We start from the raw sequence: 17736 nt of genomic DNA, 5'->3' as shown, positions 1-17736 counted from the left end.
GTGATTACTTTAAAGTAGCTTTTGGAGCAATTAAAAACGAAAGGACAAAATAAAAAATATTATATTGAAGCTTTATTTATTTCATCTCTAACTCTTCATGTCTTTGTGAAGATCCAAGTTTTGACCTTAATCATATTCCTTCTGACTGACGAACTTCCTTTCATATTTCTTCTAGGGAAAGTAGGCTGGCAGTGAATCTCCATCCTCCCCTCTTCTTTTTGTCTAAGAGTCTTTATTTGTCTTTCATTTAAAATTTTTGTTAAAATATACACAACATGAAATTTACCGTTTTAACCATTTGTAAGTGTGCAGTTTAGTAGCATTAAGTACATTCCCATTGCTGTGCAACCATCACCACTTTCCGTCTCCAGAAGTTTTTCATCATCTCAAACTGAAACTCTGTACACATTATACAACAGTTCCCCATTTCTCCTTCATTTTGGAAAAACATTTTTACTGTATATAGAATTCCTGGCTGACAGTTTTTTTTCTTTCAACACTTTAAAGATGTCACCCCATTATCTTCTTGCTTGCATGATTTCTAACAAGATGTATGCCATAACACTTGTCCTTGTTCCTCTTGAGTGAGGTGTATTTTTGCCCTGGATGCCTTCAAAATCTTCTCTTTGTCTTAGGTTTCCTGAGACACCTAATGCTTACATGTGGGTTTTTTCATATTTACCCTGTTGGTATTCTTTGAGCTTCTTGTATCTGGGGTTTGGTGTTTGTCATTACCTTTGAGGAAAAAAATCACCCATAATTTCTTCTAGTATTTCCACTGTCTCATTATGTCTCTCTTTGTCTTCTTCTCCTGGTATTCCTGTCATCACATGTTACATCACTTTAGATAGGGAGGGATGGAGGATGGGGGAGGAGAAAGAAATAGAGAGAGGAAAGGAGAGGAAAGACAAAAAGAGAGAGGGGGTGAGATGAGAAAGGGAGAATAAATGATGAAAGAAGGAAGATATAGGGGGAGAGTCTTTGAAAGAGAGAAGAGAAGAAGGGGGAGGAAGAGAAAGAAATGAGGAAAAGAGAGAAGAATGGAGGGAGGGGGAAAAGGGTGAAGGGAGAGAGTAAGGAAGGAAGAGCGACAGAAAAGGGGAGAAATATAGAAACAATACAATTTTCAAAATGATAAAAACATAATTCTCAAAATAGATGTCATACATAGGTCAAAGATTATTTAATTCATTAATGAGGGAACCAGATGTAAACAAAGCTGGTTCAAAAGATGAACAAAACACAAGGATTTTATAGTTCAAAAAAGAAAGACAAGAAATGCTAAGTTAAATAAAAAACTGGTTAATGTCTAATTTTATTGCATTTTTTTACTGAGGGAACGGTCATCTCTACCAAACAGAAAAGATAGTAATCATGCCTTAAGAGTTTTACAGAATTGTAAAATGCTTAGACCCTGATCAATTGTATAAACAAAGTGACATTCCATTTTGGAATGAGATTATTTTTACAAGGGCACGTTAGAAAATACAGTCATGTAGTATATAACAATGTTTTCATCAATGACAAACCGCATAAATGACGATGGTTCCATAAGATTAGTACCATAGAGCATAGGTGTTTAGTAGGTTATACCACCTAGCTTTGTGTAAGTACACTCTATGATGTTCACACAATGATGAAATCACCTTATGATGCATTTCTCAGATGACAATCCCATCATTAAGTGACACTTGACTGTATACTTAGCTTGACATGAAAAAGTTCCATAATCATATTTTCCTTATTTCCAGGTTTTGGATAATATTTCTTAGCAGGAGGAAAGAAATTCAAAAGCTCCGTTCACTATCCTTCCTACTCTTCAATAGGAGAATAACCCCTATGATAAATTCACCCTCTAGAATTTGCTTCCTAAGATTTGACAAGTTTCTTTTGGCTGGAACTGAGAGCAACAGCTATGCACTGGCTGTAGCTTCCTGCTCCTGATCAAAATGTCTAGGAGGAGGTAAAAGGTCATCCGAATACTGTCCCCGTAGCTCCTCACTTTTCTCAAGCTGGAAGAATCTTATCCCCAGCTTGAAGAATCCATAGACCACTGAAAACTTAAAATCATAGAATTCTGGAATCTTAAAATATTAGAACAACAGAGTCTGAGAACCACAGGACCTTGGAAAAATGGTAGCTTGGGGAGGCTGTTTATCTCTGTCTTGGAACCATCCCACAAAACACCTCCCATAATGCGCCTTCTCAGACTATGCATGAAGATCTCCAAGACTCACTTAACTTAACTCCCTAGAAAAAATTCAGTTCTGGGTACCCTCCTTCTACTGCAGCCAAAAAGGAAGCCAACAGATTTCTCCAAGTTTCCATGGTGAGGGGAATGAGAAACGACATTCTTTCTCCACTCAGCTTTTCCTGGTCCCAGCTCCATTGTCCTAGCAGCACTCTGTCTAATTTTCATTTTAACAAATATTTATTAAATGCTTGCTGGGTGCCATAATTTATTGAATTGTCCCCAAACCCTAGAATATCAAAATAATCACTTGGCCCATTTTCGAGATGGGGAAACTGAAGCATAGATAATGCCCAAGTCTTGTTCTCAGGGAGTATTAGGACCATGCTATTTTATAACCATCTTACCGTCCAAAAAGCCCTCCATCATTTGAGCTCTTCATTAATTGCCAACGCCTATGTTAAGAGTTTCACATACTTGTTATCCCAAACTTCAAACACCCTAAAAAGGAAGTGTTATCATCTCCAAAATACAGATGAGGAGAGGCTCAGAGAGGGAGGCTCACTTTTCTGTAGTCTTCATGACTGTCAGTCTCCAGAGTCATAGAGTGCTGTTCCCTGTATGGCATTATCTGAGACATGAACAACAGAGCCTACTGAGCCCAAACTGAGTGCTCTTCTCCATTGCCTCCCCCAAAAGGAAGATAGAGACTTTTGGGGGAAACGCAGTTCATGTGGAACTCCTGATATCAGCAAGCATCTGAGTAACTCCCCCTGTGCTCCCTTGGATCACCTGCCAACATTCACCCTGAGTCCAAATCTCCAGCTTTGGAAATGCACCACTAGTGGTGTGCTGGTAAAGGTTTAACAGCCACCTCTTGAGTGGGAAAAGTCCTGATTTGTAGAGATTTTGTGGTGCAAATACATTCACCATGGCCAGTCTCAAGCAACCAACAAACCTGATGTCACTGAACATGAAATTGGGAAGAGACATACAGAACCACACCATCATATAGTATTTCCACCATACAGATACAAATAGGGGTAAATAACCTCAAGAACACAGGTAATGGCAAAATTATTAAGAAGTGATGAGCTTTGAGTATTTATGACCTTCTTTTACAAATATAATGAATTCCATTTTAAGTTTAGATGATTTAATCATCAACGATTGTGTTTCAAAATCAGCTCACATGATTCCTAAATGTTTAATAGTCAGCTCTTGAAACAGCTCCACCACACCACTGCCCGTCACCTACAAGTTCCACATCAAGCTCTGCTGAGATACCTGCCCAGGGTGGAAGGGAATTTCTGGAGCGCAATGCCTAGGACTAGGATTCAGCATTTACATGCCGATGTGGTTGTACGAGTTGTTAAGGGCATCTTTTACAGAGGTTGGTAAATAGCTAACTCAGACACTTCCTCAGGACCAACTTTCACAAATATCCCATTCAGCAACTAATGTGTCCTCCAGGACCCTCCTTCATCTCCAGCCACTGTCTGTTTCTGCTGCATCACTTGTTAAGTAATTTTATTATCACCACTGGCAATATCCAATTCCATACATACATCCTCCCTCCAAGGAATTTTGCAATACCTCATAACTGATAGTCTACACTCTGTGCTGGCATTGGGCCATATTATGCATTTCGTCCCTTTTGAGAAACTCTGAACTAAAAATTTTTCTAAGCTCTCTTCAAGTGCTGAGAACCCAAGCTAGAGCCTGGGAGTGAGAGGAGATATGGAGAAGTTGGAAGACTCCCTGGTGGGAACACGAGATTATGGCATTAAATGACTTTGGCACACAGAAACTCTGGAGAATAACAGATTGTTGTTGTTTTAAGCCACTAAGTGTTGAGGTGTTTTGTTATATAGTATGAGATATCTAATACACAGGTATTTTCTAGTCATAATAGAGGATAGCCAATTTTCTTAAAGGGAGAGATATCAAGCTTCCATTTTACATAAATAAGTTTAAGTTCTTAAAAAGGAGAGTCAATTTAAAGAAACACTAAATAAATATATGGGTGGTACTCAAATATGGCAAAAATACAGTAACGAAATGTTTGTAGCTGGACGAACACTTCCCTGATTCAATGATTTTCAAGCATTCTTTACCTATAGCAGCTGCAATTCGTAGGATATAGGTTAACGACTATAACAAAGACGCAAGACAACAGTTTAAAGGAGGTGAAACAAGATGAAAGTTTAATTTTCTTCCACTTAATGGCTCCATGTAAGCAATCCAGGACTGGCCAGGTACTTCAATGGTGTCAAAGACCTAGACTCCTTCCATATTGTTGCTATTCCTTCCTTAGTGTGCAGTCCTCCCCATCTCTACATCCCACTCCAATCAGTAGGAAAAGGAAAATATTCAGGAGGAAAACTCGTCCCCTGTCTTTAAGAGGAAGTTGCGTGCACCAATTCTGCTCAAATCTCATTGGTGAGAACTTGGGCACATGGCCACCCTCAGTTACAAGGGAGCCTGGGAAATGTAGTTTTTATTTTGGATAGCCATGTGGCTGAATAGAATTCTACCACTATGGAAGAAGGGAGAACAGATATTGGGGGACATCTGGGTGCTTCTGAAATATAAACTTTTTCTCAAATATGGTCAGGTATGGATTGATGTATCAAACGAGATGGCAATGAGAACTATACTACCAAGCGCTTCAACACATCTGGATGCCTTTTCTCCTGACAGGTAAGGTATTGCCTAATGGTGCATACCATTTAAGGGAGTCACACGGAATCCCCCAAAGTTCATCCATCAGCCCCAGGTTATAAGAAGACTTGCTTTACAGTAACAAGTCATCTCTGACCATGTGCCCTGCCTGGTAAGCTGGTTGTTTGGATTAGAAGATACCCTGCTTGTCAAGCACACAACTCAATGCCTGACACAAAGATGACACTTCATAAAGAAAGAAAGACATTCCTGGCAGAATCACAGCATGTCTTAGTCCCAGACAGAGGGACATGTGACTAGGCATAAAATGATCCAGGTTCCATTTCACACACACCCCCTATGGAACCTAAATCACCCTCTCTCCATCTCACTTTGCCCTGGGTTTGTCTCTTCTCTGTCTCTCTCTTTCTTTGCTTTCATCTCCCTGGCCATCTCCATTTCTGACTTTTTGTCCATTTGGGTTGCTGCTGATACTGACCCTGATATCAGTTTCCCCACATTAAACCCAGTATATATGGGGTTAAAACCAAAACACTCATTCCCTGCTTACTCTCTGGCTTCCTGGCTCCAGAATCCACTATCCTCCATGGAGACAGACACCACCAAGGACAAGCACCTGGATTCATTATCTCCTCCCCACGAAGAGATACAGGCTGGTGAGAAAGCTGCTGACCAGCAAGGCCACAGGCTTCCTCCTCTCTGCAAGTAGTCTCAAGGCCAAAGACAGGCTGGTGGGAAAGCTCCAACCAGCAAGGCCATATGCTCCCCCTCCTCTACCTAAAACCCTAAATAAAAACCCTTCCTTTTAACTTTTTGGGGAGTTTGGGAATTCAGAAGTAGCTACCCTCTCTCCTTGCTCAGCTCTGTGCAAAAATAAAATTCCTACTTTCTTCCACTACGCCCAGTGTCAGAGATTGGCTTGCTGCACATCACGTAAGTGAACTCACTTCAGGTCTGGTAACACTGCCTCAGAGTCAATGGTTTTTCAGTTGAGAGAGAGAGGGCTGTGTGGGTTCCTCTTATTTCTTCTTCTTTGGCCATATGTCTCTTTCTCAGTCTCTAGCTCTGTTTCACTGAAACTATTTTTCTGTTTTATTTCCTTCTGATGGTATCTCCCTCTCTCTGTTTCTTAATTTCCTTTTGTCTCTGTGTCTTCGTTGGTATCTAACTTTGGCTCAATCTCTGTCTCTCTCTCTTTTTCTCTCTCTGCTCTATTTTGATCTCATTCTGGTTTTGTTTCTCTGCACTTCTCTTTTCTCTTTGTTTCTCTCCTTCTTGATCTCTATCTCCATCACACAATATCTGGCATAATCTGCCTCTCTTTGTGTTTCTCTGTCTTGGGTTCTCACAATTATTTTTCCTTTTTAACTTACTTCCATCTTTTAGTTCAAGTGCCTCCACTTCTAGCTTCTTGCCTAGAGTGGGATGGTGAGAAGGACTGTACTAAGGATGCCTTCTCTCTCCTTTTCTGTCTGAATGGGAAAACAAAACTCACAACCATCACCATCACAGATAACTAAGAGATTAGCCCTGAATGAGTGTCTAGGGGGGTGGGTCAGAATGGAAGGGAGAGGCGAAGCTGGGATAGTTGAAGGAAGCGCCCCAGAGCTGACTTTTACCCCATGAAAGACATCCTAGCAACAGATCCAAGATCCAAGATCCAGAAGGTGGTGCTGTGTAAGTCTTTCAGTTTTCCAAGAATTGTTACTGCTTTTGGACATAGGACACCTCAGCCCAGCCAGCTAAGCCTTTTTCTAAAAGCTGCTGGTTTCCCAAGAGATTCAATTGCTAACTCTGAGAATCTGGATACGTGAGAATGGCATTGGATTTTCTTTCATAATATGTATAAGTAGATTATAACACCTGGGAATTTAGTTTCCGGAAAGTAAATAAGATTTACAAATATTTGGTACAAAAAGAGTTGAAAACTATTTATTTAGATGATTACAGGGACTAATCACTAGGCTGTGTTTAGAGATGGTCTCTCCCTCTAGAAATTAGGGCTCAAGGGTAGTCTCTACTTCGTGGACTTTGAAAACAAAAGTGCATACATACACACACACACACACACACACACACACACACACAGAGTTTTGTTAAACCAATAAAAGTAATCTTTGATTATTACTACTTAATACCACCTTGAGCATAAACAAGGCAACTTGTTAAATAAAACTCTTTTGATTAAGTTATTTCTCTTGCTATTCTAAATCTTCATCTTACTGTTTTATTTTTAAAAGTGATTATTTATGATCTGGCAAAGATAATGGAGTCATTCCTGTTCTCTAGCAAGACTTTCTGAAACTTTATGATTATCCCATTTGGCTGATGGGGAGATTGAGGCCAAGAAGGTTAAGTGACTCTCCCAATGAAGAAAAAATGGAGCTGGAATTTGAATCCGGATTGTCTGATTCCTAGACTCCATAGCCTAAAAATGATGTTCAACTGACACACCACCAAGACAAGTTGAACTAGAGGTTGAACTGAGGGTGAATAACTAAGGGGATTGGAAATATGAAGAAATGGGAAAGGCCTCAGTAGATTTTCCTAAATTAATTCAACCCACCTTTATTCAGGTGCAAGATTAGGGGATATATGATCACCCCACCAGATAAAGTAATCTCTTCCCTGATAGCATCTATACCCGCAAAACTTCAATCCTAGGGTGTTCAGGTTTCCACACAGCTGATTTCCCCGAACATATTTAGGCAGGATCTGGGGCTCTAGACACAGCCCCTCGACCTGGCATCATGGAGCTGGGAAGAGCCTTCACCATCTTTCTGGCACTCTGCTTGTCTTGCCTGCTCCTCCTCATCGCCTGGAAACGGATCAACAAGGGAGGGAAGCTACCCCCAGGTCCCACACCGATACCTTTCCTGGGGAACCTGTTGCAAGTCCGTACTGATTCCACCTTTCAGTCTTTCATGAAGGTGAGTCTGCCCTGCTTCTCTGATAGACCTGTAGTAACTAATCCTATAGACAGATACATGTAAAACCTTCTGACTTCTAAAACACGGACTCTTAGAAAACTGATTTTATGAACCTTAGAATTCTGAAATTCCAGAATCTTAAACTCTTGGAAACACAGACTCCTAGCACATTGGAACTTAAGACTCTCACAATCTCAGGACTTTGGAATGAGAGTAACTTCTATCCTTAAACACAAGAACACTTGCAGTCAGATTGTCTTAGAACTTTGAGACTCAGAATCATGAAATCATAGGATTGTAGAAATTTAGCATTTCAGAGAGAGAAGCACAGATCTTGGAGTTCATCTCATCCAGGTCCATCATTTTACAGATTAGCAAAGTAAGGCTTGTGGAGGTTTGGGGCATCTTGCCCAGGATCACAAAATCTCTGTGCCTTTTTCTTAATAGCTTTTCGAACACTATGACTCACCTTTATGTTTTTCCCACATTTATATCTCCTTGAGATCTTCACTTCCTAAAAATTCATGATTGGTCTGTACTTGGTCCTCCAATAATCCCCCTCTTCTTGTGTCTTCCCTCACTCCCAGCTCAGGGAGAAATATGGCCCAGTCTTCACCGTGTACATGGGTCCCCGGCCAGTAGTTGTTTTATGTGGACATGAAGCAGTGAAGGAGGCTCTGGTAGACCAAGCAGACAATTTCAGTGGCCGTGGAGAATTGGCTACAATAGAGAGAAACTTCCAAGGTCATGGTAGGTAACAAAAATAATAAAAACAAAATGATTATAATGCACTTCCTATGTCCCAGCTTCTTTGATAAGTATGCTAAAAGAATTATTGCATTGCATCCTCTGAGAACACTATTAATATTATAATAATTTTGAAAGTGAGGAAGCTGAAGGCAAGAAAAGTTGGGTAATATCACACAGTAAGTGGTAGAACCATTTGATTTTGAACCCAAACCATCTGACTCGAGAGTGCCTGCTGCAATACACGTGTTCTAATTTTTAATGGATCAAGTACCATCTTCGTGTATGCACTGAAGCTCTTGTGGCCAACCTGGCTTCTTATTTCCTACACATACACACACACAACCCATAGGTCTCTGCCTCCTCTATTTAGGTAGATACCTTTCTATTGTTGCCCATACATCTACCTCTAATTGGCCACACAACTTCAATTCCAGGCAGCCTCACACCATTCCTTCCATATTTCCATCCATCCATCTATCCCTAAACCTTTTATTCTGTTCATCTTCTTTTCCATTGATGCATACATCCACCACAAACTCCATTCACTAATTAGTCTTTCTATACAAATGTTTTCCCATCCAACTTATCTATACATTTATCAATTAACTTTCCATATACCCGTCTATCCGTCCTTCCATCCATCCAATCATTAACCCTTCCATCATTCATCTGTCTGTTAATCTTTCCATCCATCCTTCCTTCCAACCGTTTATAAATCCATCTCAAACCATCTATTAACCCTTCCGCCATCAATTAAAGTCATCCATCCATTTGTCAGTCATTCCAGTCACAAACCCTCCCTTCCATTCTTGAATCCACCCAAATTCATTTCATTAAATTTCCAGGCATTAACTCACCAATCCATGTAAATTTGGTAATTTCTAAATATTTTTTACTACATGGAAACTCCTTTTGTGTACGCATATTGATGTATAGGTGTGAGCTTCTGTGTAGATGTAAGTGTATGTCTACAGAATCCAAGTATTATATAGAAAATTGAACTAATCTCCCTATTCCAGAGTACCGTACATGGAATTCTATCTATTCCAATGCGTCCATCCAGTCTTATCAGTGCAGGTCTCGTTCCTGTAAGAAACTCTCCTTGATCTCCCCTGATCACTTCTAGACTGATTCCCTTTCTTCCACCTCAGCCAGGACTGTTTTTGAGGGTCCTGTAGGAAGGGAACCTTAGTCTCCCCATCAAACCTGGAAGGTTGGGAGGGGCTTTCCTGATTGCAGAGTCTAGGGCTTTCATAATATATCCTCATCCTTGTCCAGCACAGAGTTGGGCACAGGAAGGGGAGGGGAGCAGGATCCTGACTCTGATATTTTGGCAGGTCTAGCTATGGCTAATGGAGAACGATGGAGGATTCTGCGACGCTTCTCCCTGACCATCCTTCGGGACTTTGGGATGGGAAAGCGGAACATTGAGGAACGGATCCAGGAGGAGGCTGGCTTCCTACTGAAGGAATTACTGAAGACCAAGGGTATGTGAGTGTCCCAATGGGGAGGGCTACAAGGTGACTCAGTGGTTGTAAAGAGTTCACTTAGGAGAAGATGGGCCTTGGTGGGAGAAAACTCTGGAATGGAAGAGGATGAAAAAGATGAAGGATTTACTGAGATTTCCAGCCAGGTTCCAACTAAAAAGTTAGCATGAAGGACCCTTGGAGACCACTTGTCCAGAAACTTCAGTCAGTGGATCTCAGGGAGTTTGTGAGCTCCTGATATCATATGCAGACTTTGGCAATATGAGAGTTTATGACTTTTTCTGGTGATAGAATCAAATTTTATTACACACACACACATACACATATTGTGGTAAAAACCACATAAAATAAAATTTTACCATGTTAACCATTTCAGTAGTGTTAAGTATATTCACATTGTTGTAAAAAGATGAAATTTTTCATTTAGCAAATCTGAAACTCTATATCCACTTCATTATATTTTTAAAGGAATCCAGGCCCTGCCCAAAAATAAAGTCTGGATCCACTGCGGCCAAAAGATTAAAAAGACAGAGAGGCTGAAAAATACAGAGATGAATGGATAGATAGAAATAAAGATAAATTTCTCTAAATCAGAGATTCCTCACTTGGGCTTCATGCGTGCTAAACAATCTACATAAGGGCTTTGTCCATGCACCCCCATAAATTATTTGCAACTTTGTATATTTATGAATATATGCATTATTCTGGAGAAATTGTCACCAAATCAAGTGACTTGACCAGCATCCTGTTTTGCAGATGGTGCAGCTTAGGCCATGGGAAGGAGTTTCTTACCAGCCCAAATGGAATCGTTGGTAGAAACAGACAGAATCCAGCTGTCCTTGTTTTTATGTGTCCCTTACCACTACTTCTTTCCAAAATCTGTGACTCTCCAGCACAAATACAAATAGATACTAATAACAAAAGCTACTGATTGAGCTCCACCAGCGTTTCTTGAGTGCTTACTACATGCCATGCACTGTGCTGAGCATTTTACATGGATAATGATATTGAATCCCCGTGAACCTGTAAAATGGATACTAAACCAACTCGTAAATTGGGAAATCTAGATTCAAAATACAAAAATGAAGTAACTCACATGTTATTAAGCAGTCAAGTCATCACTGATATCCACAACTGAATGATTCCCCATCCCATGCACCTAATCATTGCCTCCAACGTAAACAATTTCTATCACCCAGGTGCCCCCATCGACCCCACTTTCTTCCTGAGCCGTACTGTCTCCAATGTCATCAGTGCCATCGTTTTTGGAAGCCGCTTCGACTATGAGGACAAGCAGTTCCAGAAGCTGATGCAGATGATCAATGAGAGTTTCACTGAGATGAGCACACCTTGGGCACAGGTGCCCACCAGTCACTTCTCTACCCACTCCCAACCTCAGTTAATTAAGCACCCACCTGTACCTCACTTAATCCTCCCCACATCCCTGGGAGGCAAGTATCAATATATCCTGAGTGTCCAAGAAGCAAATGGCCTCAACCAGTTCTAAGACCCAGTGCTGGATAGACTCTAGCTATCTGACTCCAGGCTCAGCCCATGCTGGCCCCTGGTGCCCATCACTGACTGACCCCTTTGCCTATTCCCCACAGCTATATGACATGTATTCAGCAATTATGCAATATTTGCCAGGAAGACACAATCACATCTACTACTTGATAGAAGAGCTCAAGGACTTCATTGCCTCTAGAGTCAAGATTAACGAAGCATCCCTTGACCCCCAAAACCCTCGGGACTTCATTGATTGCTTCCTCATCAAGATGCACCAGGTACCTCTTCCTCTTCCACCAACACTTTTCTCTTATCTCCTCAATCTTTAGTGCCTACAACTTTAACCTCATCTGTAAATATGTTGGAGATAAAAGTGCAAGCATTGTTTCACATGGTTCGCTTTTATTTATAGATGAGATATGAACACCCTAAAGGCACCAACTCTTATACTTTTAAAATAAACTTTCAATGTAAACATTTGAGGAACATGGAAACAAAATCTTACACCTTTCTAATCATAGATGCCAGAGACTTACAACTGTAGAAAAGGACAGTGAATCTTTAGAGTCTTCGAGTTTGGGAAGCTTAGACATTTAGTCTTTAAACTTAAGAGTTGAGACTAAACTTAAAAGTTTATAGTCTTAGAGATACATAAATTTAGAAGCTTAATACTTCTGTATCATAGAATTTTAGAAGTTTTATGCATTTGTTATCATAAGACCTCAACAGTTGGAAGATAAAAACTGCATACCCTAATATCCTGGAACTTTCAAATCTGACAAGACAATCTCTTTCTACTCTTTTCTCCCCATAGTTCATTCCTCTCCAACCAGGCTGGTCTCCTCCTTGCTGTTTCTCTAATACACCAGGCACACTCCTGCCTCAGGACCTTCACTCTGGCTGTTTCCTCTCCCAGATACTCTCTTGGTTTATCCATCGATTGTGTTTTCACAAAGGCTTAACCTATACACAGGGAGAAAGTAAGAAGATAAAGACAGAAGAGGATGATTCTGTTTACTATCCCTCTCATTTCCAGGATAAAAGTAATCCCCACACGGAATTCAACCTCAAGAACTTGGTCCTCACCACTCTCAACCTCTTCTTTGCTGGCACAGAGACTGTGAGCTCTACATTACGCTATGGATTGCTACTGATGATGAAGTACCCTGAGGTGGAAGGTGAGTGTCCACCTGGTGACTTTCATTCTCAGCAGGAAAGAAGACATAATCTTGAAACCTCAGAACCCCATGGCCTTAGACTCTTCACACTTTAGACCCTAAGGATATGGAAGCTTGGAATCTCTGGCTTGAGAGGCGATTTTATTTAATTATCTTCTTGGTACTTGTATTAGTTTCTTATGCCTGCTGTAATAAATTACCAGAAACTTAGTAGCTTAAAACAACATAAATCTATTACCTTATAATTCTGGAGTTTTGAAGTTCAAATAGGCTTTCACTGGGTCAAACCATGGTGGAATCTGATTCCTTTCCTTTCCCAGCTTCTAGAACTGTATTCCTTCAATTCCCAGGCTCATGATGTTGCTTCCACTTCAAAACCAGCAACATAGCATTTTCAAATCTCTCTTTGTTTCCATTGTCACATCTCCTTCTCTGACTCTGACCCTCCTGCCTCCCTCTTATACAGGGCCTTGTGATTATATTTACAGCCAACATGGATTATCCAGGATAATCTCCCCATCTCAAAGTCCTTAACTTAATGATTTCTGCAAAATATCTTTTGTCATGTAAGGTAACATTCACAGGTCCCAGGGATTAGGAGGCAGATATCTTTGATGGCCATTATTTAGCCAATTATAGTGCCAGAATCAAATAGAATCCATCAAATAGAATCTATCTCCAATAAATTCCAATCTGGTCTGGTAGAGTAACTCCAGTAATGAGTAGCTCATTATTTGCTTAAGGAGAATCCCCAATTTTGGTCCCTCTCCCTTCTAATGCAGTTCAAAGTGAGCCAAAGAATTTCTCCTGTTACAAAGGACGGAAGAGTTGTCCTCTACTAATCTAAATCATCAAATATTTAATGAACCTCTTCTATGTGCTAGGCACTGTCCTAGTCACTTGCGTACTGGATTTTATGTAAATTTCCCAACTCTATGAGCTTGTTAGACCATCACATCTGTTTTGAAGATGAAGTAACAGGCTCAGAAGATAAAGTCATTTGCCCCAAGGTCACTCAACCGGAAGTCGAGAGAGGGGTAATTGTACCAATAGTGCTGTTAATCACTGTCACATAATTGCTGTCATTTGCTCCATTCCTGTCCTCATCAACTGTTGTGTCTCTTTTCCATCCTGTCAAAAATCTGTGTATGAAAGCCAAGCTGGCATTTGGACACTGCCCTGCTCATCAGTCTTCCATAGTTCCTCACTGCTTTCTGCTCAACAATGCTTGACCTAAGTGTTAATATTATTCCCATTTTTCTTGGTGAGGAAACAGAAATAAACTGCCAATGGTGGTGAGAGTCGGTGAGAAACAGAGCCTTGGACTGAATTCAGGTCTTGTCTGCCTCTAAAGTTTGTGACCACTGGCTCTGTTTGAATGAATTAAAGTTGAGGTCCTAAGTTGCAAAAAAATAAAATAAAATAAAGTAAAGATCAGTGTCCCAGCTGGCATTCAAAGCTCCAGGCTATGTGCCTCCCAGTGGTCTGGTGAGTATTTATTAGCCACACCACTGTGTCAGGTATACGAGTAAAGAGGCAATCCATACAAATATGGCCTACTCCCTCAGGGTACACAGGTGCTGAAGATACAAACTCATGGCTCAACCTTGGCCTTAAGAATTACCTTCTGTGTCCTTGTCTGTTATGTTTTCTCGTCTCTTCCAGCCAAGATCCATGAAGAGATTGAGCAGGTGATAGGATCACACCGGATCCCAAGTGTGGATGACCGGGTGAAGATGCCCTACACAGATGCCGTGATCCATGAGATACAGAGACTGACAGATATTGTGCCCATGGGTGTCCCCCATAATGTCATCCGGGACACTCATTTCCGAGGCTACTTTCTGCCCAAGGTGAAGTTGCACCTTCAGTGTCACTCTACCTCTTCTCCTTACACTGTACCCCTCTCTCCTCCTGGTTCCCTATGTCATACTCAAACACTGATTTCTCCTAACTGCCTCTATCTTCACCTCAGGGTACTGATGTGTTTCCCCTGCTTGGCTCGGTCCTCAAAGACCCCAAATACTTCCGCTACCCAGATGCTTTCTATCCTCAACACTTCCTGGATGACCAGGGTCACTTCAAGAAGAATGAAGCCTTTGTGCCTTTTTCCTCTGGTAGGTTTCTACAGTCTGAGTTCCCCCAAGAACATGCTGGATATGCCCTCCAACCATTGGTCTGTATTTGACCTTCGGATCTGAATAGGAAGTTGAATGCTATTTCATAGAATCACAAAATCTTAGAATCCCAGAATCATAGATTAGAACCATTGACTCTGATAACTACAAAAATAATAGCACTAAACATAGGTCAGAAAACTTTTTCTCTAAAGGACTAAATAGTAAATGTTTTAGGTTTTGCCAACCATACAGTCTCTGCCTCAACTATGCAGTCTGAACTACTCACCTCCACCATGGTAACACAAAAGAGATACAGACAATACGTAACTGAATGAGTAGGACTGTGATGCCAAAATATTTTATTTATAGACACCCAAATTTGAATTTTATTAATTTTCATGTGTCAAAAAATATTACTTTCTTTTGATTTTTTCCAACCATTTAAAAATGCTAAAAGAGTCTTAGTTTGCAGGCAGTACAAAAACAGACAGCATGGAGAATTTGTCCAATGAACAGTAGCTTGCTGATCCATGACATTTATCTTAGAATAATGGTATTTTAGGTGTAAGCCCCATTGAACCTGGAGTCAATGCAGTATTTAGGAAACAGGAAGCCACTTCATCACTTACAAATAGTGGTGCCTGTCTATAAAAATGGAAATTAATCTCTCCAAACTACTGGAAGGGTGACTCAATTATGTGCACTAAATGTGAGCTTTCTTTCTTTCTTGTTTTTTGTTTTTCTTTTGCCTCAGCAGTATCTGGCAACAATTAGGCGTTTTGTAAACATTTAAGAAGTTGAAATGAACAGTACCTTCAACTTCGTGATCCTTTAGAACCATTCCATCTTGGAATCTGATGGAATCCAAGCCATCAGAGAAATAGTTGCCATGTGTTGACCCCTTTAAGTGGCAGACCCTACCTAAGGACTAAGTATAGAAACCCACTGAGTCTTTATACTGACCCTATAAAGTGCATATTATCATGATCCCAGAGATGCTGAGGAGGCAGCTGAGGTTCAAACGGGTGGTGGGGCCAGAATTCTCCCCATGCCCACATTATCCTGTGCAAGTGTGACCCACTTTTCCTCCCTCCCCTGTGCTTACAGGAAAGCGCATCTGCCTTGGTGAGGCCTTGGCCCGCATGGAACTCTTTCTCTACTTCACCTCCATCCTTCAGAACTTCTCCCTACGCTCACTGGTGCCGCCTGCTGACATTGACATCACGCCCAAGGTCTCGGGCTTTGGCAACATCCCACCAACCTATGAGCTCTGCTTCATGGTCCGCTGAGAGCCCCCTACTGAAAGCAGAAAGGACCATCAGACAACAGAGCCCTGTTCTGTTCCCACCCTCCTCATCTCCCTAAATTCTCACAACAGCCCTAAGAAAAGACACTATTACTACTGTCATGGGACCACAGGTCAGCAGGAGTCACCTGAAAATATAGAGTTGCATCTTCTATATCCAATGGAAAACAACACCCTGTTCAAGATTTCAGCAACAATCTGGAGGATTTACTCTCATCCTCCAGATCACGGATCACCTCCACCTGAGCTTTCTGCCTCCACCAAATTCTTGCTGTAGATTCCATGTCTTTATGTTATTCCTTTGTCTTTGCCCTGATAATGACCAAAATGTGAGTCACAATCCTTTCTCCTTGATTCTCATATTCACCACTCCCAAAAAGGCAACAAAGAACTCAAAACTGCCCACTGTAGCAAGTTTATTGGGTATTGTGTGTGACGTCAATAGGGCACTGCAAACAACGTAAAATGGCCTTTTTGACTTCCTTGTTATTAGCTATCCTTTCTGCCAGCTCACCACCAAAGATTTCCCACTTGGTGGGCCATCCTTGTAATACCCCAGCCTCAACCTTCTTGCTGGCTCATTACCTCTCCCTCCCCCATCATCTCACTTGCTAAACATGGTTTTCTAGTTGTTCTTGTCTCAATTTCCAGTTCCAAATACTCCCCCATCCATTTTGAAGAATAGTTAAATCACCCACGGCTCTATTATTCCATTTCTAAACTCCGTCAACTTGCTCAGTTGATGAAAACCATCCTTCATTTTTCATTTTATTCAACCAATATTTATTGAATACCCAATATGTGCCAGCACAATCTCTAGGTACTTGGAATCCATCAATGAACAAAAGAGACAAAACTCTTGCCGTTGTGGAGCTTAAATTCTAGTGGGGGAGGTAGACAATTAAGAATAAACATCATAAATAAGTAAACAGAATATAGGAACAGCAAAGTAGGTAAATGGGATAGGGAATTCTAGGATTGGAATTTTAAATTGGGGGTCATGGGTGGTTTCACAAGGTAGTGAGGAGCAAGCTGTGCAGATATCTGGGAAGGGAGTGTTCTTGGCAGAACAATTGAAAACAGCAGAGTTGGGCCTGCCCCGTGGTCAAATGGTTAAGTCCATGCGCTCCTCTTCAGCAGCCCAGGGTTTCGCTGGTTCGGATCCTGGGTGCAGACATGGCACCGCTCATCAAGCCATGCTGAGGTGGCATCCTACATGCCACAACTAGAGGGACTCACAACTAAAAATACACAACTATGTATCAGGGGGCTTTTGGGAGAAAACGGAAAAATAAAATCTTAAAAAAAAGAAAAGCAAAGTCATAAGACAGAAGACCACCTGTGTTTTCATGAATCCACAGGGAGACATGTGTGGCTGTAGTGGAGGAGGGAGGGAGAGTGTAGGATTAGGTGAGATGAGGGAACAGAGTTAAAAGGTCAGACTGTATGGGGCCTTGTGCACCTCAATGAGGAGTTGAGTGAGATGGAGGTCTTTGGGGGCTGGTGATCATAGGATGACATATATTGACATGTTTAAAAGGCTCGCTTTAGCTGTTGTATGGTGAGTAGACTGAGGGAGAGGG

General features: G+C 41.1%; 1 protein-coding gene across 1 annotated transcript; it reads left to right on the top strand.

Annotated features, from left to right (window-relative positions):
- The first annotated feature begins 7626 nt into the window (after positions 1-7626).
- Positions 7627-16555, top strand: LOC103562355 (cytochrome P450 2G1). Its single transcript, XM_008537384.2, has 9 exons — positions 7627-7806; positions 8394-8556; positions 9894-10043; positions 11243-11403; positions 11651-11827; positions 12586-12727; positions 14393-14580; positions 14703-14844; positions 15955-16555. Exons 1-9 carry the CDS (start codon positions 7627-7629, stop codon positions 16134-16136), a joined length of 1485 nt encoding a protein of 494 aa, XP_008535606.2. The 3' UTR covers positions 16137-16555.
- Positions 16556-17736: the final 1181 nt, after the last annotated feature.

Source organism: Equus przewalskii, chromosome 9, assembly GCF_037783145.1.
Source record: "Equus przewalskii isolate Varuska chromosome 9, EquPr2, whole genome shotgun sequence".
NCBI classification, from domain to species: Eukaryota; Metazoa; Chordata; class Mammalia; order Perissodactyla; family Equidae; genus Equus; species Equus przewalskii.
This window is presented reverse-complemented; position numbering and strand designations above follow the sequence as displayed.